Source organism: Triturus cristatus, chromosome 2_2, assembly GCF_964204655.1.
Source record: "Triturus cristatus chromosome 2_2, aTriCri1.1, whole genome shotgun sequence".
NCBI classification, from domain to species: domain Eukaryota; kingdom Metazoa; phylum Chordata; class Amphibia; order Caudata; family Salamandridae; genus Triturus; species Triturus cristatus.
The window spans coordinates 1,267,784,904-1,267,809,592 of record NC_140582.1 but is presented as its reverse complement, the minus strand read 5'-3'; the positions used below and the strand labels follow the sequence as shown (position 1 = coordinate 1,267,809,592).

Below are 24,689 nucleotides of genomic sequence, written 5' to 3'. Positions count from 1 at the left end.
CATGAACAGAGGATTCTTCTCAGCTTGCAGGCTCTTCTCATACTTGGATGTTGCACTCCTTCTGGCACAAAATGAACCAAGTCTTCTCCTCAGCTCGTTAGCACTTCTTGTCCTTGAATCTTCTGCTCCTCCTGGTACACCATGAACAGAGTCTTCTCTCCAGCTCATTAGTTCTTCTTGTACTTGGATTTTGTGCTCCTCCTGATACACTATGAACAGAGGGTTCTCCTCAGCTAGTTAGCTCTTCTCGTACTTGGATGTTGCGCTCCTCCTGGTACACCATTAACTGAGGCCTCTCCTTAGATCATTAGCTCTTCTCGTCCTTGGATGTTATGCTCCTTCTGGTACACAATGAACCGAGGCTTCTCCTCAGATCATTAGCTCTTCTTGTCCTTGGATGTTGGCTCCTCCTAATGAACAATGTAGAGAGGCTTATCCTCAGTTCATTAGCTCTTCTCGTCCTTGGATCTTGTGCTTCTCCTGGTACACCATGAAAAGAGGCTTCTCTTTAGCTTGTTAGCTCTTTTCGTCCTTGGATCTTGTGGTCCTCCTGGTACACCATGAATTGAGTCCTCTCCTTAGATCATTAGCTCTTCTCATCCTTGGATGTTGTTCTCCTTCTGATACAAAATGAACCGAGGCTTATCCTCAGCTCATTAGCACTTCTAGTCCTTGGATGTTGCACTCCTCCTGGTACACCATGAACTGAGGCCTCTCCTTAGATCATTAGCTCTTCTCGTCCTTGGATGTTATGCTAGTTCTGGTACAAAATGAACCAAGGCTTCTCTCCAGCTCGTTAGCTCTTCTCGTCCTTGGATGTTGTGCTCCTCCTGGTACACCATGAACTGAGGCCTCTCCTTAGATCATTAGCTCTTCTCATTCTTGGATGTTGTTCTCCTTCTGGTACAAAATGAACCAAGTCTTCTCCGTAGCTCGTTAGCTCTTCTCGTCCTTGGATCTTGTGCTCCTCCTCTTACACCATGAACAGAGACTTCTCTCCAGCTCGTTACCTCTTCTCGTCCTTGAATCTTGTGCTCCTCCTGGTACATCGTGAAGAAAGTCTTCTCTCCAGCTCGTTAGTTCTTCTTATCCTTGGATGTTTCGCTCCTCCTGATACACCATGAACCGAGGCTTCTCCTCAGATCGTTAGCTCTTCTTGTCCTTGGATGTTGCACTCCTCCTGATGCACCATGAAGTGAGGCTTATCCTCAGCTCATTAGCTCTTCTCGTCCATGGATCGTGTGCTCCTCCTGGTACACCATGAACAGAGGCTTCTCTCCAGCTTGTTAACTCTTCTCGTCCTTGGATTTTGTGCTCCTCCTGGTACACCATGAACAGAGTCTTCTCTCCAGCTCGTTAGTTCTTCTCATCCTTGGATGTTGCGCTCCTCCTGATACACCATGAGCAGAGGCTTCTGCTCAGCTCGTTAGCTCTTCTCGTCCTTGGATGTTGGTACACCATGAACTGAGGCCTCTCCTTAGATCATTAGCTCTTCTCGTCGTTGGATGTTATGATAGTTCTGGCAAAAAAAGAACCAAGGCTTCTCCTCAGCTGGTTAGCTCTTCTCGTCCTTGGATCTTGAGCTCCTCCTGGTACACCATGAACAGAGACTTCTCTCCAGCTCAGTAGCTCTTCTCGTCCTTGGATCTTGTGCTCCTCCTAGTACACCATGAACAGAGACTTCTCCTCAGCTTGTTAGCTCTTCTTGTCCTTGAATGTTGCGCTCCTCCTGGTACACCATGAACTGAGGCCTCTCCATAGATCATTAGCTCTTCTCATCCTTGGATGTTGTTCTCCTTCTTTTACAAAATGAACCGAGGCTTCTCCTCAGCTCGTTAGCTCTTCTCGTCCTTGGATCTTGTGCTCCTCCTGGTACACCATGAACAGAGTCTACTCTCCAGCTCGTTACCTCTTCTCGTCCTTGATTCTTGTGCTCCTCCTGGTACACCATGAACAGAGTCTTTTCTCCAGCTCGTTAGTTCTTCTTGTCCTTGGATGTTGCGCTCCTCCTGATACACCATGAACAGAGGATTCTTCTCAGCTTGCAGGCTCTTCTCATACTTGGATGTTGCGCTCCTTTTGGCACAAAATGAACCAAGTCTTCTCCTCAGCTCGTTAGCACTTCTCGTCCTTGAATCTTCTGCTCCTCCTGGTACACCATGAACAGAGTCTTCTCTCCAGCTCATTAGTTCTTCTTGTCCTTGGATTTTGTGCTCCTCCTGATACACCATGAACAGAGGGTTCTCCTCAGCTAGTTAGCTCTTCTCGTACTTGGATGTTGCGCTCCTCCTGGTACACCATGAACTGAGGCCTCTCCTTAGATCATTAGCTCTTCTCGTCCTTTGATGTTATGCTCCTTCTGGTACACAATGAACTGAGGCCTCTCCTTAGATCATTAGCTCTTCTCATTCTTGGATGTTGTTCTCCTTCTGGTACAAAATGAACCAAGTCTTCTCCGTAGCTCGTTAGCTCTTCTCGTCCTTGGATCGTGTGCTCCTCCTCTTACACCAGGAACAGAGACTTCTCTCCAGCTCGTTACCTCTTCTCGTCCTTGAATCTTGTGCTCCTCCTGGAACACAATGAACAGAGTCTTCTCTCCAGCTCGTTTGTTCTTCTTGTCCTTGGATGTTGCACTCCTCATGATACACCTTGAACAGAGGCTTCTTCTCAGCATGCAGGCTCTTCTCCTACTTGGATGTTGCCCTCCTCCTGGTACACCATGAACTGAGGCCTCTCCTTAGATCATTAGCTATTCTCGTCCTTGAATTTTATGCTCCTTCTGGTACACAATGAACCGAGGCTTCTCCTCAGATCGTTCGCTCTTCTTGCCCTTGGATGTTGCGCTCCTCCTGATGCACAATGAAGAGAGGCTTATCCTCAGCTCATTAGCTCTTCTCATCCTTGGATCTTGTGCTCCTCCTGGTACACCATGAACTGAGCCCTCTCCTTAGATCATTAGCTCTTCTCGTCCTTGGATGTAATGCTAGGTCTGGTACAAAATGAACCAAGGCTTTTCCTCAGCTCGTTAGCTCTTCTCGTCCTTGGATCTTGTGCTCCTCCTGGTACACCATGAACAGAGACTTCGCTCCAGCTCGTTCGCTCTTCTCGTCCTTGGATGTTGTGCTCCTCCTGGTACACCGTGAAGAGAGTCTTCTCTCCAGCTCGTTAGTTCTTCTTGTCCTTGGATGTTGCGCTCCTCCTGATACACCATGAACCAAGGCTTCTCCTCTACTCGTTAGATCTTCTCGTCCTTGCATGTTTTGCTCCTCCTGATACACTATGAACTGAGGCCTCTCCTTCGATCATTTGTTCTTCACATCCTTGGATGTTATTCTCCTTCTGGTACAAAATGAACGGAGGCTTCTCCTCCTTTGCTCTTCTCATCTTTGGATGTTGCGCTCCTCCTGATGCACCATGAAGAGAGTCTTCTCCTCAGCTCGTTAGCGCTTCTCGTCCATGGATCTTGTTCTCCTCCTAATACACCATGAACAGAGTCTTCTCTCAAGCTCATTAGTTCTTCTTGTCCTTGGATGTTGCGCTCCTCCTGATACACCATGAACAGAGGGTTCTTCTCAGCTTGCAGGCTCTTCTCGTACTTGGATGCTGCGCTCCTCCTGGTACACCATGAACTGAGGCCTCTCCTTAGATCATTAGCTCTTCTCGTCTTTGGATCTTGTGCTCTTCCTGGTACACCATGAACAGAGGCTTCTCCTCAGCTCGTTAGTTCTTCTTGTCCGGATGTTGCTCTCCTCCTGATACACCATGAACAGAGGCTTCTCCTCAGCTTATTAGCACTTCTCGTCCTTGGATGTTGTGCTCCTCGTGGTACACCATGAACTGAGGCCTCTCCTTAGAACATTAGCTCTTCTCGTCCTTGGATGTTATGCTCCTTCTGGTAAAAAATTAACGAGCGTTCTTCTTAGATCGTTAGCTCTTCTCGTCCTTGGCTGTTGCGTTCCTCCTGATGCACCAAGAAGAGAGGGTTATCCTCAGCTTGTTAGCTCTTCTCGTCCTTGGATCTTCTGCTCCTCCTGGTACATCATGAACAGAGTCTTCTCTAACGCTCGTTAGTTCTTTTCGTCCTTGAATGTTGCACTCCTCCTGATAGACCATGAACAGAGACTTCTCCTCAGCTCGTTAGCTCTTCTCATCCTTAGATGTTGTGCTCCTCCTGGTAAACCAAGAACTGAGGCCTCTCCTTAGATCATTAGCTCTTCTCGTCCTTGTGTTTACAAGAAATTTTGGTAGTAGTCTTTTCCTAAGCAGGAAAACGGAACCGCACAATCATCAATATTTTTCAAACAATCTTTTATGTGTGACAAATATATTTGCAAATTCTTCTGTTGAGTGGGTGCTAATCTCTTCTTCCTAGCATCTACTACCAAAAGATGCCATATGTCCCTAACCACAAAGGTTAGGAGAACAAACAAATATTTACAGTAATTGAAAGAAATATGTAGCACTCCCAATTCGATCAATCTCAATCCAGATATGACACAATCACAATAGTTCGTTATTTTACCACACCAATAATTTCACATATACTGATGTACAATATTGTTCAGAAAGCAGACTCCACGTTTGTTTTGCTTGTCTTCGCAAATATGCGTTTCTTTATTTTTCTTATTGGTGGTACATCAAAAAAAACAGAACTTCCAGCCAACACGTGTTTCGTCTCCCCTTAGACTTTGTCAAGGCTGTAATACAAGATGTGTGTATCATTTAGGTTTTTGCCAAATAATTCAGATATAACCAAAGATTAGGAGTTTTGAACATATAGTTTAACAAATACCACCTAAGTCTGTACTAATACAATTAAAAAAATCCAAATTATATTTATTCACACTATCCATTTAGATCACATTTCACAGAAAAAAAGGGGAAGGGAAAGGGGAGGTACTGAGGCGTCTGCAGAAAGAAACCGAAGAGTTCCAGACAAACCAGTGCATACTGGAAAATTAATCCATTGGGAAATGTGTCCAAGGAGTCAAAAGACATCCAAAGAGTTTCATGAAAGTGATAGAAGGCACATCCAGTTTAGTAAAGTTTCACCAAGAATTATAAGCAAGAAAGAGTGAGAGTGCCCAAAGAATACACATAAAAGATATAGCTCACCTATCCAACAAAAACGAACTATCTTCTAACCAATTAGGCTCCTCTCCAATGGTCACGAACAAAAAGTCTTATTCGGTAAAGAACATTTTCCACAAATCTATTCCAAAAGAAGAAGTGTCACAGTTCGAAAGGAAACAATCTCCTATAAGTGTTCCGTACTATTTCTATCACAAAAGAAATCTTATTCTTAATTCCACTGTTATAATATATATCAATACTAGTTCGTTACAGCAACAAATAAAGATTCTATTGTTGAAACAAGTTTAAGGCAAAAATGTAAAAAGCGGTGAAAGAGGCAATACACGGACACGCCCCAGAGACATCAACCCTCTAAGCAGCTCTAATGTGAGCAGCCAATTCTCACCTGTTTTTCAATTGAGTTGATAAAGTTGTATCTCAAGTTCCAAAACACTGCAAACGACTACCTTGATAAGTGCCGTTCTAAAAATAAAAAACACAAAAGTTTCGTTTGTACTGGTGCAGCACCTTCTACATGTTGAAACTCCCACCCAGTCACAAACTATCAAGCAAACAGGGCAGCCCAATGATTCCAACTATGGCTTACCAATCGTCTCACAAAAGCGTCCGCGTCTTCCTTACTCTGTGAATGCGCGAGCGCTAGAAACTTCCGTATTTACGTCGCTACAGTCATGCGCGAAATACGTCTGACGTCACACAACGAACTATGTAAACATAAAAGGAACGACGTAATTTCTCTTGAGTGGCAAAAAACCTCGCCATTTTGGATGTATTTGTATTGTTATAAGACCACTCAAGTGTTAAGAGATTAAATAACTCAAAACCACACATATTATGTGTCTATAGTCACTAAAATACTAATGTAGACCTAATCATTTTTTCTTTTCTAATGTGCTAATCAAAAAAGTGGATCAGTCGAGCGTGATTTCACAAAGCCTGTCTAATGCTAGACCATATAATTTAGCACGTTGCTATTTGTCATTTTAATACTCAAATTAATCGTGAGAGAAATATAAAGAAGAGAATAGGAAGCAGAGAGATATATGGGTAGGTATGTTCACCATTGTGTTTCAAAAGAGAGTGGGAAATGTATGTGCAAAGAAAAGTTAACTATACACACACCAATCACAGGTCTCATTATTATCAATTAGCATATACAGACTCCATAAAGCACAGAAAATGTGTCATGTCTCCTAATACACAAATTCAAAATTGTTACATAGAATGATATATGCATGTATTATTTACTCCATTGTTACATAAAAAATCAATCTTGTAAAAAAACCTGTAATTCTCTGTCCACATTAATTCCAAGGTCCACAGCCCTCAGTTTAATCAGCCACCTAGATTCCAATTTACGTAGGGCTAATGTGCGATTCCCTCCTCTTGGGTCTACATCTACTGTGGCTATTCCATGAAAGCTAATGTTAAGTATTTCTGATGATTGATGCACAGTATTATAGTGAGCAGCCAAAGGATAATTGCTATTATTGTTTTTAATTGCCCTAATATGTTCCTGTATACGTTCTTTTAAGGGGCGAATTGTACTACCAATATAAATCAACCCACACTGACAAATGATACAGTAAACAATGTATTTGGTATTACAATTCATGAACTGATTAATTCGGTGTATTTGTCCTGTATTGTAACTAAAGTCTTTTATTTTGTCCATGGCAAATTGACAAATATTGCACATTGTACATTTGAAAAAGCCCAACGGCTTACTGGGTAACCAATTCTTTTTTTGCCCCACTATGGTATTCTTGGGTATCGAGGGACTGAGGATATTTTTTAAGGTCTTTCCCCTATTGTGAATTATTCTTGGTTTCACTGGGATATATTTTCTCATACTCAAGTCTAACCTTAACAGGTGCCAATGTTTGTTGAGAATTTTGTAAATGTCCTTGCTTTGTGTATGATAAGATGTTATTAATGCAACCCAATTTTCATTTTTTGCTTTGCTTTTGTTGTTTTTCTTCAACAGATCTGTACGTTTAACATTTCTAATCTTAGTCTGTGCTTCCTTCAAAATCTGACTATCATATCCACGAATGAGAAAACGATCTCTCATTTTAATTAGTTCTTCCTGAAATACCAACTCATTACTACAATTTCTTTTCAATCTTATCATTTCACCATATGGTATGCCTTTCAATTGTGTGGCAGGATGTGCACTTTGAGCATGTAATAGTGCGTTACAGGCTGTCGGTTTTCGAAATATCTTACTCTCCAGATTATTCCCTTGGACATACAGATTTAAGTCCAGGAAATCTATATGTTGTTTGTCGCTATTAAAAGTGAAAGTCAAATTGTAATCATTGGTGTTTGCATATTCCATGAAATCATTTAGGGAGCTCTCACTGCCACCCCATATCATGAAAATATCATCTATGTACCGTCCCCAATATATGATTAAACCTGTTAAAATATGGGGACACTTTTTCCATAGGTGAAATTCCTCAAAAAAACCCATGTAAATGTTAGTGAAAGAAAGCGAAAATTTCGCTCCCATTGCTACGCCAGATGCCTGTCTATACCACCCTCCATTGTGCTGAAAAAAATTATTGTCTAACGCCAAACGGGTGAGTTCTAAGATCATTTGAGTGTGTTCATAGAGTGTAGCATTACGTTTAGATAGGAAGTATGTTAAGGCCTCCATCCCCCTTGATTGTGGGATACAAGTATAAAGAGCACAAACGTCAAGTGTGACCAAAGTAAAATCATCACACCAGGATAAATCTTCCAATTTATTTAATAGGTCCTTACTATCTTCTATGAATGACGGTAGCCCTCGTTCTATCGCTTTCAAATAGATATCTATATATTCAGAGATTTTTTCTGTGGGTGCACCTATTCCTGTAATAATTGGTCTCCCCGGTGGCGTCTTGATGTTTTTGTGAATGTTTGGCAAAATATATATACATGCTGCTCGTGGTGTCAGATTCAGCATGTATCTATATTCCATATCTGATAAAAGACCAGAATGGAGGTAAACGCTCAGGGTCCTCTCAATGAGTGTTGTTAGTTCTTTCATTGGATTATATAAAACTTTAATGTATGTTTCACTAACTGTTAATTGTGTGTCTATTTCTTTATTGTGTGTTTCCAAGTCCATCACGATAATATTACCCCCCTTGTCTGCTTCTTTTATTGTTATATCTGTATAACCTTTGAGTTTCTCAAGTGCAGCACGTTCTTTTTGATTAAGATTGTCCTTAAAACCCTTCGGTCTTTTAAGATTGTTATCTTCCAATCTATAGAGATCTTCCGTAACTGCTCGATAGAAACAATCTATCATATTGTCAGTAGGTAATGTAGGCATAAATCTGGACCTGGTCTTAAGTCCACTGTCCACATTTAGATCCATATTGATCTCCAAATCTTGTAGAATCTCCGTAATACTAGGATCAGTTCCCGTACTTTCATCAATTGACAATAACATCTGTAAGTCCTGTATGTCCTTAATTGTCTTATCACTAGTAGCTACAGTATACAGTGGTATCTGACACGGTTTGTGATTGTCATCAAAAAACTTTTTTAATTTCAGTTTACGAACATACTTGAAAAGATCAACATGTAATTGTACAAAGTTTGGTTTGGAAACTGGACAAAAACTTAATCCCTTGTGTAATACAGAAATCTCGGCATCTGATAATTCATGTTTGGATAATTTACAATAGAAACATTCTCAGTCATATTAGAGGGGTGCTTCGTGCAATTGGACTTGATCAGGTTATTGGCTCCAACACTCAGGTCCTCTGCGAGCGCGATGTTGACCTGAGCACTCTTTTGTTTTGATCGTTTTCTGTTTTTCCCCCCTCTTCTTGTTCTTTTCCACCTAGATCATCCTTTTGAAAAGCAACACTGTTCCCTTTTCTGTATCGTTTTAGCTCGTCTAAAAAAGACGATGATCCTGTTCCTGGATTGTAATTTTCTACATCATTACCAAGATTCTCACTCCTAATCTCACTTGTTGCACTTGCTATACTCGATAGATCCGACTCACTTACTGATGTGGAAGCTGTCTGTTTAGCTTCGCTTGATTTCTCCATTCTTCCTCTTGGTTTATACTCATCGAATCTCTTTGCAAAAGTATAGATCCTACCATTTCTGTAGTCATTCTCATCACGTTTAAGTTTTCGTATTTTCTTATCCATTATGTAGTTCTGATGTGCACTCAGCACTTCTTTCAAAATTCCATAATTCTTTTCTGTAGCATCCTTAAGATTTAAAGCTCGAATTTCCCCTTCAATGATATCAATCTCTTCTAAAAGTTTGGACCTCTTTCTTTCTGCATGTTTGATCAGTATCTCCATCATCCCAAAAGAAGAAGAGGATATCAGGTTCTTCCAATCTCCTAAGAGATCCGGGTCTAAGTCTTCAAAAGATGGAAAAATTATAACTCTCAGCCCTCGTGGTATCTGTTTGATTTCTATGTATTTTTTCAAAGTTGTTAGATCCCACCATCGTGAGAGTTCCTGCTTCCTGAGTCTTTCTAGTCTAATAAAGAGTTGTTTAAGACCTTGTGGTTTGGTTTCGAATGTGACTGGATTTTTGATTTGTATGTTGGTTCCAGAAAATATGTCGTTAAATATTTTATCTCTGTCATCGTCCAAATTTCCCATAGTTCTAGTTTATAGTAACAAGAAACAATTAAGTTTCAAATCACACTTTTCCGAGGAACTGAGTGCTGGTCCCAAACTATAGTTGTGTTGAAATTTTGGTAGTAGTCTTTTCCTAAGCAGGAAAACGGAACCGCACAATCATCAATATTTTTTAAACAATCTTTTACGTGTGACAAAAATATTTACAAATTCTTCTGTTGAGTGGGTGCTAATCTCTTCTTCCTAGCATCTACTACCAAAAGATGCCATATGTCCCTAACCACAAAGATTAGGAGAACAAACAAATATTTACAGTAATTGAAAGAAATGTGTAGCACTCCCAATTCGATCAATCTCAATCCAGATATGACACAATCACAATAGTTCGTTATTTTACCACACCAATAATTTCACATATACTGATGTACAATATTGTTCAGAAAGCAGACTCCACGTTTTTTTTGCTTATCTTCGCAAATATGTGTTTCTTTATTTTTCTTATTGGTGGTACATCAAAAAAAACAGAACTGCCAGCCAACACGTGTTTCGGCTCCCCTTAGACTTTGTCAAGGCTGTAATACAAGATGTGTGTATCATTTAGGTTTTTGCCAAATAATTCAGATATAACCAAAGATTAGGAGTTCTGAACATATAGTTTAACAAATACCACCTAAGTCTGTACTAATACAATTAAAAAAATCCAAATTATATTTATTCACACTATCCATTTAGATCACATTTCACAGAAAAAAAGGGGAAGGGGAGGTACTGAGGCGTTTGCAGAAAGAAACCGAAGAGTTCCAGACAAACCAGTGCATACAGGAGAAAAGGCCTGGAAAATTAATCCATTGGGAAATGTGTCCAAGGAGTCAAAAGACATCCAAAGAGTTTCATGAAAGTGATAGAAGGCACATCCAGTTTAGTAAAGTTTCACCAAGAATTATAAGCAAGAAAGAGTGAGAGTGCCCAAAGAATACACATAAAAGATATAGCTCACCTATCCAACAAAAATGAACTATCTTCTAACCAATTAGGCTCCTCTCCAATGGTCACAAACAAAAAGTCTTATTCGGTAAAGAACATTTTCCACGAATCTATTCCAAAAGAAGAAGTGTCACAGTTCAAAAGGAAACAATCTCCTATAAGTGTTCCGTACTATTTCTATCACAAAAAAAAGGGCCAAATTCATTCTTAATTCCACTGTTATAATATATATCAATACTAGTTCGTTACAGCAACAAATAAAGATTCTATTCTTGAAACAAGTTTAAGGCAAAAATGTAAAAAGCGGTGATAGAGGCAATACACGGACACGCCTCAGAGACATCAACTCCTCCTGGTACACCATGAACAGAGTCTTTTCTCCAGCTCGTTAGTTCTTCTTGTCCTTGGATGTTGCGCTCCTTCTGGCACAAAATGAACCAAGTCTTCTCCTCAGCTCGTTAGCACTTATCGTCCTTGAATCTTCTGCTCCTCCTGGTACACCATGAACAGAGTCTTCTCTCCAGCTCATTAGTTCTTCTTGTCCTTGGATGTTGTGCTCCTCCTGATACACCATGAACAGAGGGTTCTCCTCAGTCCGTTAGCTCTTCTCGTACTTGGATGTTGCGCTCCTCCTGGTACACCATGAACTGAGGTCTCTCCTTAGATCAATAGCTCTGTTCGTCCTTGGATGTTATTCTCCTTCTGGCACAAAATGAACCAAGGCTTCTCCTCAGATCTTTAGCTCTTCTCGTCCTTGGATCTTGTGCTCCTCCTAGGACACCATGAACAGAAGCTTCTCTCCAGCTCGTTAGCTCTTCTCGTCCTTGGATCTTGTGCTCCTCCTGGTACACCATAAACAGACTCTACTCTCCAGCTCGTTAGTTCTTCTTGTCTTTAGAAGTTGTGCTCCTCCTGGGACACCATGAACTGAGGCCTCTCTTTAGATCATTAGCTCTTCTCGTCCTTGGATGTTGCGCTCCTCCTGATGCACCATGAAGAGAGGCTTATCCTCAGCCCATTAGCTCTGCTCGTCCTTGGATCTCGTGCTCCTCCTGGTATACCATGAAGAGAGGCTTCTCTCCAGCTCATTAGCTCTTCTCGTCCTTGGATCTTGTGCTCCTCCTGGTACACCATGAACAGAGTATTCTCTCCAGCTCGTTAGTTCTTCTCGTCCTTGGATGTTGCGCTCCTCGTGATTTACCATGAAAAGAGGCTTCTCCTTAGATCATTGGCTCTTCTAGACCTTGGATTTCCTTCTGGTACAAAATGAACTGAGGATTCTCCTCAGATCATTAGCTCTTCTCGTCCTTGGATGTTTCGCTCCTCGTGATGCACCATGAAGAGTGGCTTCTCCTCAGCTCGTAAGCTTTTCTTGTCCTTGGATCTTTTGCTCCTCCTGGTACACCATGAAGAGAGGCTTCTCTCCAGCTCGTCAGCTCTTCTCGTCCTAGGATCTAGTGCTCCTCCTGGTACACCATGAACAGAGTCTTCTCTTCAGCTCTTTAGTTCTTCTTGTCCTTGGATGTTGCGCTCCTCCTGATACACCATTAACAGAGGCTTCTCCTCAGCTTTCTATCTCTTCTCATACTTGGATGTTGCGCTCCTCCTGGTATGCCAGGAACTGAGGCCTCTCCTTAGATTATTGCTCTTCTTGTCCTTGGATGTTATGCTCCTTCTGGTACAAAATGAACCCGGACTTCTCCTCAGATCGTTAGGTCTTCTTGTCCTTGGATGTTTCTCTCCTCCTGATACACCATGAACAGAGGTTTCTCCTCAGCTCGTTAGCTCTTCTCGTCCTTGGATGTTGTGCTCCTCCTGGTACACCATGAACTGAGGCCTCTCCTTAGATCATTCGCTCTTCTCGTCCTTGGATGTTATGCTCCTTCTGGTACAAAATGACATAAGGTTTCTCCTCAGATTGTTAGCTCTTCTCGTCCATGGATGTTGTGCTCCTTCTGGTACAAAATTAACCAAGGTATTTCCTCAGATTGTTAGCTCTTCTCATCCTTGGATCTTGTGCTCCTCCTGGTACACCTTGAACAGAGGCTTCTTTCCAGCTCGTTGGTTCTTCTCATCCTTGGATGTTGCACTCCTCGTGATACACCATGAACAGAGGCTTCTCCTCAGCTTGTTAGCTCTTCTCGTCCTTGGATGTTGCGCTCCTCTTGGTACACCATGTACTGATGCCTCTCCTTAGATCATTAGCTCTTCTCGTCCTTGGATGTTTTGCTCCTTCTGGTACAAAATGAGCCAAGGTTTCTCCTCATATTGTTAGCTCTTCTCGTTCTTGGATGTTGCGCTCCTCCTGATGCACAATGAAGAGAGGCTTCTCCTCAGCTCGTTAGCTCTTCTCGTCCTTGGATCTTGTGCTCCTCTTTTTACACCATGATCAGAGGCTTCTCTCCAGCTCGTTCACTTTTCTCGTCCTTGGCTTTTGTGCTCCTCTTGGTACACCATGAACAGAGTCTTCTCTCCAGCTTGTTAGTTCTTCTTGTCCTTGGTTGTTGCGCTCCTCCTGATATACCATAAACAGAGGCTTCTCCTTAGCTTGCTAGCTCTTCTTGTACATGGATGTTGCACTCCTCCTGGTACACCATGAACTGAGGCTTCTCCTTAGATCATTAGCCCTTCTCGTCCTTTGATGTTATGCTTCTTCTCGTACAAAATGAACCGAGGCTTCTCTTCAGATTGTTAGCTTTTCTTGTCCTTGGATGTTACACTCCTCCTGATTAAGGGTGGGCGTAGTTCGCGAAGTAGCACTTCGCGAAGCTACGCAAAGTGAAGTTCGCACTACGCGAGCTACGCGTAGCACTTCGCGAACTGCGAAGTAACATGTTCGCACTGTGCAAGATGTTGTTTTCAATGATTGCACAGTGCGGACAAGCAACCGGCACTGTGCAATCATTGAAAATGGCATCTTGCACAGTGCGAGCTGTAGTTTTCTGCTGCTCGAGTAGATTTTTCCTCGAGCTGCAGCTTTCTCAACGCGAACTGGTAGTTTCTCATCGCGAGCGGTCGCGAGCATACGCGACCCCTCGCAATGAGAAACCTGACCTTCTCGCATTGTGAATCTCGCCGGGAGGTTTATTTTCCATGCTCGCGATCGCGAACAAGGAAAAAGTCTCGCCAGGATGTCATTTTGCTTGCTCGCGGTCGCCAACTTGACGTTGAGGACCGCGAGCAAGCAAAAAATGACCGCAGCACTACGCAACACTACGCTACGCGTGTTCGCACTGTGCTACGTGCAGTTCGCGTAGTGCGAAGTAGCGCGAACTTCGCAAACTACGCGAGCGTAGCGTAGTGCTTCGCCCAGGCCTACTCCTGATGCACCATGAAGAGAGGCTTCTCCTCAGCTCGTTAGCTCTTCTCGTCCTTGGATCTTTTACTCCTTGTAGGATAGTAGGATCTGCTTCACCTGGGTAACTCCACTTTTTGCTGGTGTTTCACTGTTTTTCGACCTTAATCTGGCTGTGGCCCTGCTAATCAGGACAACAGCCTAGCTGCTTCCTCTCTAAAATGGTTTCCATGTACATTAGGTACATATTTAAATGGATTCTGGAGTGACTCATAAGCCCCTAGTATATGATATACTATGTACCTAGGGCATAGGTACCTCAGAGACCTACCAGGGACTGCTGCATGTGTTATGCCACCCCTGGGAAGCACTCCAAAATGACACCACAGGTCTGCTACTGCAGCTTGGGTAAGGGTGTGCTTGCACCCCTTACTGTGGTATAGGCTACCTATATCACTACCTTATACAGACACATATAAACCTATAAGCCACTACCATGGCAGGCCTTGACAATCCTTAAGGCAGAGTGCTTTGTTTTATGTGAGAGGGTGCCCAAGCATGAGCTGAGCCCCTCTGCAGCTTTCGGAAATACTTCCTTTTGACTGTTCTGTGATACAGCCATACCATATACTCTTAAGTGCATTATAACCTCGCGGTAAATGCTAACTTTGGAATGGCTGCATCAAAACATGTTGTGTTTGGTGTCAAACGCTTTGGAATACTACCCCCCGCCATTGGGGAATACTATTCCCCATAGAAGATAATAGAAACCCAAGGCTGTCTTTCCACACTGCATACAGTTCCCGTGGGTCCCCTGTGTCACTACCTTGGGTGGTTCCTTGGGGTCTCAGCGATTCTAGAGGCAATAGGCCTAGTGCCTATTACAGTCATGGTTCTTATACAACTTTTTTAGTATATGATTTTGTACGCCCCTAGGGCCCAAACGTGTGTATTTGTGCTTTTACTGATGCTTAATCACTTGTAACTTTAGTACTTCGAACTCCAGTCTCATAAAGAGACTAGAGGGGTGTGTTTAACCTGAAATATATATATTTTGAATATATACCTGGTGTGGTTGTCTTTTCATTTGATCATTCAAGAGATTATAGACTGGTAAAACAAGCTGCTTTACATTCCTTCAAGACTTAGCCTGAAGGCTGCTCTCCATAGCTACCACTAGGATAGCTTTCACATAAGGTTGTCTTTAACCATTCACCATAAGGGGCTGTTTGGACTGATACAGGGTGCCCACTAGAGCTAGTGGACAGCATATATCAGGCCACCTTCTCACATGGACTACAGGGGTCTCAATGCAGTCACTAGGACTGATGCCCATCCAATACCAAGGGCAGATGAGCTTATAGATACTTTAGCCTCAGCCAAGTACCTTAACACATTTGACTTGACAGCTGGCTACCGGCAGATCAGACTAGCTGATGATGCAAAGCCAAAAACAGCATTTTCTACCCCTAGTGTGCACTATCAATTTGTGGTAATGCCCTTTGGGTTGAAGAATGCACCTGCCACTTTCCAAAGGTTGGTGAATACAGTTCTCACAGGCCTGCAATCCTTTAGTGCAGCATATCTAGATGATATTGCTGTCTTTAGCTCCACCTGGGAGGATCACCTGGTCCACCTAAGGAATGTTTTGGAGGCCCTGCAAAAAGCAGGCCTAACTATCAAGGCTACTAAGTGCCAGATAGGGCAGAGTCAGGTTGTGTACCTGGGCCACCTAGTAGGTGGAGGCCAGGTTGAACTATTGCAGAGCAAGATCCAGACCATAATGAAATGGACTGCTTAACTACCCAGACTCAGGTGAGAGCCAACTTAGGCCTGACTGGGTACCATAGGAGATTTGTCAAAGGGTATGGCTCAATAGTGACACCCTGGAATGACTTAACTTCCTAGAAAATGCCCAAAAAGGTTCAGTGGACAGCTAGCTTTCAGAAGGCATTTGATGACCTGAAGCAGGCCATGTGTACTGCTCCCATTCTGCAGAGTCCTGGCTACTCCAAAAGGTTCATTGTTCAAACTGATTCATCTGAATTGGGGGTTGGAGCTGTGCTGTCACAACTGAATGAAGAAGGTCAGGATCAGCCAGTAGCTTTCATAAGCAGAAAGCTGACCCCTAGAGCGAAACGTTGGTCAGCCATTGAGAGGGATGCCTTTGCTGTGGTTTGGGCTCTGAAGAAGTTGAGGACATACTTGTTTGGTACTCGCTTCCTTGTTCAGACAGACCATAAGCCCCTCTTATGGCTAAAACAAATGAAGGGTGAAAACCCCAAACTGCTTAGATGGTCCATTTCCCTACAGGGGATGGACTTTACAGTGGAACATAGACCTGGGAGTAACCATGTCAATGCAGATGAACTCTCTAGGTATTTTCACTTAGAACATGAAGACTCAACTGGTCAAGGTTAGTTTAATGTCCCTGCGTTTGGGGGGGTTGTGTAGGAGAGTAGGATCTGCTTCACATGGGTACCTCCACTTTTTGCTGGTGTTTCACTGTTTTTCGACCTTAGTCTGGCTGTGGCCCTGCAAATCAGGACAACAGCCTAGCTGCTTCCTCTCTAAAATGGTTTCCATGTACATTAGGTACATATCTAATTGGATTCTGGAGTGCCTTATAGGCCCCTAGAATATGGTATACTATATACCTAGGGCATAGGTACCTCAGAGGCCTACCAGGGGCTGCAGCATGTATTATGCCCCACCTGGGAAGCATTCCAAAATGACACCACAGGTCTGCTACTGCAGCCTGGGTAAGGGTGTGCTTGCACCCCTTACAGTGGTATAGGCTACCTATATCACTACCTTATACAGACACATATAAACCTATAAGCCACTCCTATCGCAGGCCTTGACAATCCTGAAGGCAGAGTGCTTGGTTTTATGTGAGAGGGTGTCCAAGCATGAGCTGAGCCCCTCTGCAGCTTTCAGAAATACTTCATTATGGCTGTTCTGTGATACAGCCATACCATATACTCTTAAGTACATTATAACCTCGCGGTAAATGCTGACTTTGGAATGGCTGCATCAAAACATGTTGTGTTTGGTGTCAAACGTTTGGAATACTACCACCCCACCAGTCCTGGCGGCGGGAGTAGCATTCCACCAGCATATATCAGGCCACCTTCTCACACTCCTCCTGGTACACCATGAACAGAGGCTTCTCTCCAGCTCATTAGCTCTTCTCATCCTTGGATCTTGCGCTCCTCCTGGTACACCATGAACAGAGTCTTCTCTCCAGCTCGTTAGTTCTTCTTGTCCTTGGATGTTGCGATCCTCCTGGTATACCATGAACAGAGGCTTCTCCTCAGCTTGTTAGCTCTTCATGTCCTTGGATGTTGCGCTCCTCCAGGTACACCATCAACTGAGGCCTCTCCTTAGATCATTAGCTCTTCTCGTCCTTGGAGATTATGCTCCTTCGGGTACAAAATGAACCGAGGCTCCGCCTCAGCTTGTTAGCTCTTCTCGTCCTTGGATCTTGTGCTCCTCCTGGGACACTATGAACAGAGGCTTCTCTCCAGCTCGTTAGGTCTTCTTGTCCTTGGATCTTGTGCTCCTCCTGGTACAACATGAACAGAGTCTTCTCTCCGGCTTGTTACTTCTTCTTGTCCTTGGATGTTGCTCTCTTCCTGATACACCATGAACAGAGGATTCACCTCAGCTCGTTAGCTCTTATCGTCCGTGGATGTTGTGCTCCTCTTGGTACACCATGAACTTAGGCCTCTTCTTAGATCATTAGCTCTTCTCGTCCTTGGATGTTGTTCTCCTTCTGGTACAAAATGAACCAAGGCTTTTCCTCAGATCGTTAGATTTTCTCGTCCTTGGATGTTGCGCTCCTACTGATGCACCATGAAGAGAGGTTTCTCCTCAGCTCGTTAGCTCTTCTCGTCCTTGGAGCTTGTGCTCTTCCTAGTACACCATGAACAGAAGCTTTTCTCCTGCTCGTTAGTTTTTCTCGTCCTTGGATGTTGCGCTTCTCCTGATACACCATAAACAGAGGCTTCTCCTCAGCTCGTTGGATCTTCTCGTCCTTGGAAGTTGTGCTCCTCCTGGTACACCATGAACTGAGGCCTCTCCTTAGATCATTAGATCTTCTCATCCTTGGATGCTATGCTCCTTCTGGTACAAAATGAACCGAGTCTTCTCCTTAGATCGTTAGCTCTTCTCATCCTTTGATGTTGCGCTCCTCCTGATGCACCATGAAGAGAGGCTTATCCTCAGCTCGTTAGCTCTTCTCGTCCTTGGATGTTGCGCTCCTCCTTGTACACCATGAACTGAGGCCTCTCCTTAGATCATTAGCTCTTCTCGTCCTTGGATGTTATGCTCCTTCTGGTACAAAATGAACCGAGGCTTCTCTCCAGCTCGTTAGTTCTTCTTGTCCTTGGATATTGCGCTCCTCCTGGTACACCATGAAGAGAGGCTTATCCTCAGCTCGTTAGCTCTTCTTGTCCTTGGCAAAAGCTCTCCTCCCAAACCCGGCTACCTCTAGTACACAAGATCACTTTCTCTGACTGTGGAATCATGTGAGCGCACCTGCAAGGAAAAGAACATTGCAGCACAAGAAAAACTTTCACATTGAAGGTTAGACGCTGAAATCCCAAATGCTTAAGGCCTTTGGTTAAGCTAACTTAATAGATCATTCAAATACACAGCAAACGCAAGTCTCTTGTGTACGTAAAATGTATATCTGAGTGTGCAAATAAAAGTACAATGTTAATAATTAACTCACAGCACCTATGCAATATAGTTAAAACAATTTTACAGAAACAATCCATGAGAACTACGACTTTTCGTATTATTTCTAGTTGTTAGATCACTCCGATACATGATTTCTATGAATTCTCTCATGTCTACAGTGAAGCGACTAATTAGATGTCTAATGCTTCACTTTATATTAACAAGATTAAGGCACACTGCATGGTTAGGCATGCTAGATACACGTAAATACTGTACTCCTGCAACTAACTTAGTAGAGGCCACATTACACTGCCCTTTTCAGTTATAATTTAGCTCTCTTGTAAAGCAGCTTTACTTGAAGTTTAGATGTGGGACCCCTGGTGTAAATGTATTTCATAGTAAATGATTAACTATTTCTGCCCTGAACCCTGCAGTAGACTTCTGTCCAGCCTGCAAACTCGAATGTGAGATGATGGAACATGCACTACTTTTCTGCACTGCATACTCTGCTGTGCCGGACTGGATTATGCTGCCTGTTAGAGGGTCTCAACAGAGCTTTTCTATGAGAATCATGAGAACTGACTCACAGGAGAGTGTTGTATATAGTGGAGCAAGGGTTTTAAGCTCGATGTCCTCATGAGATGGTGTTTTTTGATTTTTAAAAAATATTTAATTTTATTTATGGTTTTCTTGTTCTATGAATGAATGCACCCAGTGGGACTCCTGTCTGGGTCACAGACACCCACATCTGTGGCCCAATGAGGAGCTCAATGGTGGTTTGATTTTTTTATTAGGTTGAAAAACTATCCAATCAGTGTCCTTTGTTCACATGTAGGTGTGTCATAACACACAGGAGCAGATCATGTCCATGGCAATGTGAAGTCAGGATACTTCAATATGGTCTTCACAAGGTCACAATATTGGCACATTTCAGCCTCAAGCCCGCTTACATAATGCATGGTACTGTTTTTATCAGAAAAAAATAGGGACAATTTTATGGGAGGACTTTAGGCATTTGTTTGAGCTTCTGGAGTTTTATGTCACCCAAAACATGGGATTCTGCGAGCACCATCCGCACCAATTCCTTTCTGTCCAGTTTGGAGAAATGTCTGGACTTTGGTAGGTTCCCTCAGTGCTGGCAGACCCCAGAACGCAAATACTGCAAGTGCCCCCCAGTGCTGTAATATGGAGGGGTCCCCTATGCTCTGGACCCAGACAGGAGCTCTCAGACCAGGGACCTGCAACCTGTGCACAGTGCCAGATGGGGGCCCCTACATCAGTCACCCCTGCACCGCAAGTACTGCTGGGGCTAATGTTAAACCACTGGTGTCCCCCAAAGGTGTAACAGGGACCCCCCTCACACTCTGCACCCAGTCAGGAGCTCTCAGACCAGGGAACTGCAACCTGTGCACAGTGCCAGAGGGGGGCCCCTACAGCAGTCACCCCCGCACACCCTGGGGCTGCTGGGGCTAATGTTACACCACTGGTGTCCCCCAAAGGTATAACAGGGAACCCCCTCACACTCCGCACCCAGTCAGGAGCTCTCAGAACAGGGACCTGCAACCTGTGCACAGTGCCAGAGGGGGCCCCTACAGCAGTCACCTCCGCACACCCTGGGGCTGCTGGAGCTAATGTTACACCACTGGTGTCCCCAAAGGTGCAACAGGGAACCTCCGTCACACTCTGCACCCAGTCAGGAGCTCTCAGACCAGGGACCTGCAACCTGTGCACAGTGCCAGAGGGGGCCCCTAGAGCAGTCACCCCCGCACACCCTGGGGCTGCTGGGGCTAATGTTACACCACTGGTGTACCCCAAAGGTGGAACAGGGAACCCCCCTCACACTCCGTACCCAGTAAGGAGCTCTCAGACCAGGGACCTGCAACCTGTGCACAGTGCCAGAGGGGGCCCCTAGAGCAGTCACCCCCGCACACCCTGAGGCTGCTGGGGCTAATGTTACACCACTGGTGTCACCCATGAACTTGCCTCGTATTAAAAAGATTCCTGAGTGTCTAGTGTGGATTCCTACTCAAACACATCGGAACCCACACTCTGAGGATGCAGGCGAATGCTGATTTGGGTCATTCCGTGGCAGAGGTACATTCCTGTGTGAGTAACACTGAAGGGTGAAAAGAGATATTGATGAGAGGTTTACACGCCAGCAGGTCGCCCTGAATGAAACAAAAACATGTACTGTTTTATAAGTGTATTGTGTGAGCTCAGGCTTGGAAAATTCTAATGCTGATATTTTAGCAAACACTCTGGCACAGGGGTTTGTAAATATCCAGGCAGTGAAAGGGTTTATAGAATGAGAATGATTTGCATTTCTTCTGTTTCTGCAGCTCCCATTTTTGAGGTTGTACTGACGGATTCCAAGGATCCCTGTGTTGGGTTTGTGCGGATTAAAGTCCGTGAATGGGGAAGAGTTTGTAACCACCAGTGGGACATGAAGGCTGCTGCAGTGGTCTGTAGAGAGCTGGGATGTGGAGCTCCAGTTTCAGCAACAACCGGATCTTCATTTATTAAAAATATATATGAGCCAGTACTGATTTCAGATGTACAGTGCAATGGAGATGAACACAGGCTCTCAGAGTGTCCCCACACCACCGAGATACCTCAGGATTGCGATACCACGAAGTCCGCTGGAGTGCGCTGCACAGGTAAAAAAACAATCACTATTATGAGATCTCACTTCCTGGTAAGAGATGTAAACAATGTCTCTGCATCTTTGTAAAGCAAAGCTAACAACAAAGTAGCAGAGAGCTGTACAGTAAACTGGAGGGCATTCCAGTGTGGCGAGGAGCATGTGGGAGCAGACTGAGGAGGAAACATGGTCCACAGAGATGGTGGACACGAGGACTGATCTGTAACCAGAGGCTGTGAGCCCAGGAATACGTTGGGAGTGAGGTAGACTTTAGGGCATTTTCAGGTAACATGGTTATAGTGAAATTGGATTTTGATTATGTTTTTTTTCACAGAATCCACAAAACCATAGCATTTCCAACCTAAACCAACCACCTGCCAGTATCTCGAGTGGCTTCCGTATGATCATTTCTGCTACTTTTAAACAGGGCCAACCTTTAAATGCTGCCAAGTAGATCTTCCTTAACCCGCACACCTCCCACAATTTAGCAGGACATTATGAGTCAAAAGTACGACCATTTCTTGCAGTCACAAATGGGAGATCGGCCTGTTTGAGACCGCATAAAAGGGTCCAAGCATGTACAAACGTTATTTTGCGAGTCACTGATTCACAAAATAGCGTTTGCGACTCTTGCTAGTAGGAAGGGGCATCCCTTCCTTATAGTGAGTCTCAATGGCATGTACTATTGTATTGAAACCGCATTTGCGCTCGCAAAACACTCGCAGTTTGCCACCTGCTTCAAGTTGGTGGTAAACCACTCGCAAATGTGAAGGGGTCCCCTGGGGACCCATTCCCCTTTGTGAGACTGTGAGAAAATATTTTTAAGAGGGACCACTGCCTGCCCTTAAAAAATTAAACTGAAAAGTTTAATTTTTCTTTTTTAAATGCACCCCATTTTCCTTTAAGAAAAATGGACTGCTTTTATTTTTTTTAAACTGCTTGATTGAAAAAGCAGTCCCAGACATCGTGGTCTGCTGACCCCAGCAGGCCACCATCCCTGTGAGTGCTAGCCATTACCAATGGGGTCACAAATTGTGCTTGCCTCATGAATATTAATGAGTCATGCAATTTGCGACCCCATTGAGAATCACAAACAGTATCTAAGACACTGTTGTACATTCTCTTTTGCAAGTCGCAAATTGAGAGTCGCAGTTCCACGCAATTTGCGATTCGAAAAAGTGAATGGTCGTACATCTGGCCCTATGTGTATTGGATAAGACATCAATAATCCTACCTGAGACAGTCAAAAAGACTTTTATTTGGTTTGCGGGTTGTTGGAACACCTTTCCTCCCAAGGAAGCACACACAAGAACTCCACTGTAAGAAATTGTATCATTGTTTGTGGTGGGTGACTGCCCACCTCAAGTAACAATCACAACATTAGTCAGGGTGAACCCTGAAAGTCACTAAATTAACTTTGCGCTCAGCCCCCTGGTCGGTATGGCACAGTGTAGACAGGATGGACATAGCTCATGGTGCAAAGTTAATATGCAGTATCACAACAATAGCAAACACCAAGCAATACAAATTCAAAATTAGAAAAGTAGAGTAAAATGTAAAAATAAACACCATAACAACACAAAACCAAGAAAAATAGTGTTAGAAAGCCCAAAGCTCCAATTGTAGTGAAGGGTTGGAATAGACAAGGACCTAAGAGTGATTTCAGGCCTACCTGGAGAGCAGATGGGATCTACCAACCATGTTAAACCCAGTCGGAGGTTTTACCTTGGGACTTAGTCAAGGAAATGGAAGACAAAATCCTTAAGTAACTCAGTATTTTTTTCAAAGCACGACCTAATCACCCATAAGAGTCTCAAGGCGCTGTGGGACGTTGAGGAGATTAAGTGAACTATTGTCCAGAGTCACATGATGCTGAGCTGATCTGCCTCTGGCGCTGGGGATTGAACTGTGAGCCCCGAGCTCCAGAGTCAGCCAACCTAGCTGCTGCGCCACACCTCTCCCACCTTAAGTGAGGCAAGTCAGCAGTCTTTTTCGGAAGAAGTCCTCATGAAGTCGGATATGCATTGGACATGGTCCCACTGATGTTGTTGGATTTGGGAGATAGCTCAGAGAAGGAAAAGTTTAAATGTCGCACCCAGGGAAGTCCTGTGGATAGATACTTTTGCCGCCTACTTCTGGTCAAGATTTTTACCTTAAGACTTAATCTCAGAATTGTGAGAAATTGGCCTGGTATATGCTGTCCACTAATTAAAATGGGCACCTTGTACCAGCCCAAACAACCCCTTATGGTGATAGGTTAAAGACGACCTTTATTGAAAGCTATCCAAGTGGTAGCTATGGAGAGCAGCCTTCAGGCTAAGTCTTGAAGGAATGTATAGCAGCTTGTTTTACCAGTCTATAATCTCTTGAATGACCCAATGAAAGGACAACCACACCAGGTATATATTAAAAATATATGTATTTAAGATAAAACATACCCATCTAGTCTCTTTATGAGGCTGGAGTTCGAAGTACTTAAGTTACAAGTCAGTATTCAACAGTAAAAGCACAAATACACGTTTGGGCCCTAGGGGCGTATCAAACCATATACCAATAAAGTGGTATAAGAACCACTACTGAGCTAGACACAAGGCCTAGAGCCTTTAGACGTGCTTGGGCCCCAAGGAATCACCCAAGGTAGTGACGTAGGAGACCCACGGGGGACGCGTGCAGTGTTAGAACACAGGCGTGAATCGCCGTTAACTTCTATGGGGAAAGTCGCGGTTGGAAAATTACAAGTTAAGGACACTTAGAGGATGACTACAAGCATACCCTTAGAGGTGTCTAGGGCCAACACCCACCGGAGCACTGGAGTACTCGACTTACCTCACCCAGGGAAACTGGGTGTATAGTGGTCTTTTGGAGTCGGGTCGCGGCGTCGTTTTCAATGGAAGCTGGCAAAGAATTGCTACTGCCGTGAAGAGGAGAAGTGTCCGAAGAGATCCAAGCCTGGATTGAGGATGGAAGGAATCTGAAAGCAGAGGGGACAGAGTCTGGGTTACTTACCAGTGACTAAGGGCACAGATGTCAGGTGCTTCAGGTGAGTTGATTGGTGTATTGACTCTTCAGCCACAAAGTCCAGGAGGCGTTGATGGCAACCAGGAGCTGGATTCCAGCTGTCCCACAAAGTCTATCGAATGCTGCGGTATCAGCGACCATAATGGATCCAACAAGCCTTGGCAACAGCAAGTCAAGTGGAAATAGAAGAAGGATGTCGGTGCAGACCAGCAAGGTCTGGGAGACGCACCCAGCAGAGGTAAGTCAGGACACATCTGGAGCAACCAGAAAATCCCAATCAGAAATCGAGTTGCCTTCGTGGGGACCCACTAGCCAATGGACTAGCGATTGTGAAGGAGCCTCAAGCAGTCGCACTGGAAACTGA

General features: G+C 43.9%; 1 protein-coding gene across 2 annotated transcripts in view; it reads left to right on the top strand.

Moving 5' to 3' along the window:
* Positions 1 to 24,689, top strand: part of LOC146863566 (CD5 antigen-like) — a 414,744-nt gene that overhangs the window by 99,262 nt on the left and 290,793 nt on the right. Inside the window, exon 3 of one of the 2 annotated variants that reach the window (XM_085643026.1) lies at positions 21,006 to 21,323. The exons of the other annotated variant lie outside the window; for it this stretch is intronic. Coding sequence (XP_085499152.1) covers positions 21,006 to 21,323 — 318 coding nt within the window. The remainder of the gene's footprint in view (positions 1 to 21,005; positions 21,324 to 24,689) is intronic. 2 annotated transcript variants of the gene reach the window in all.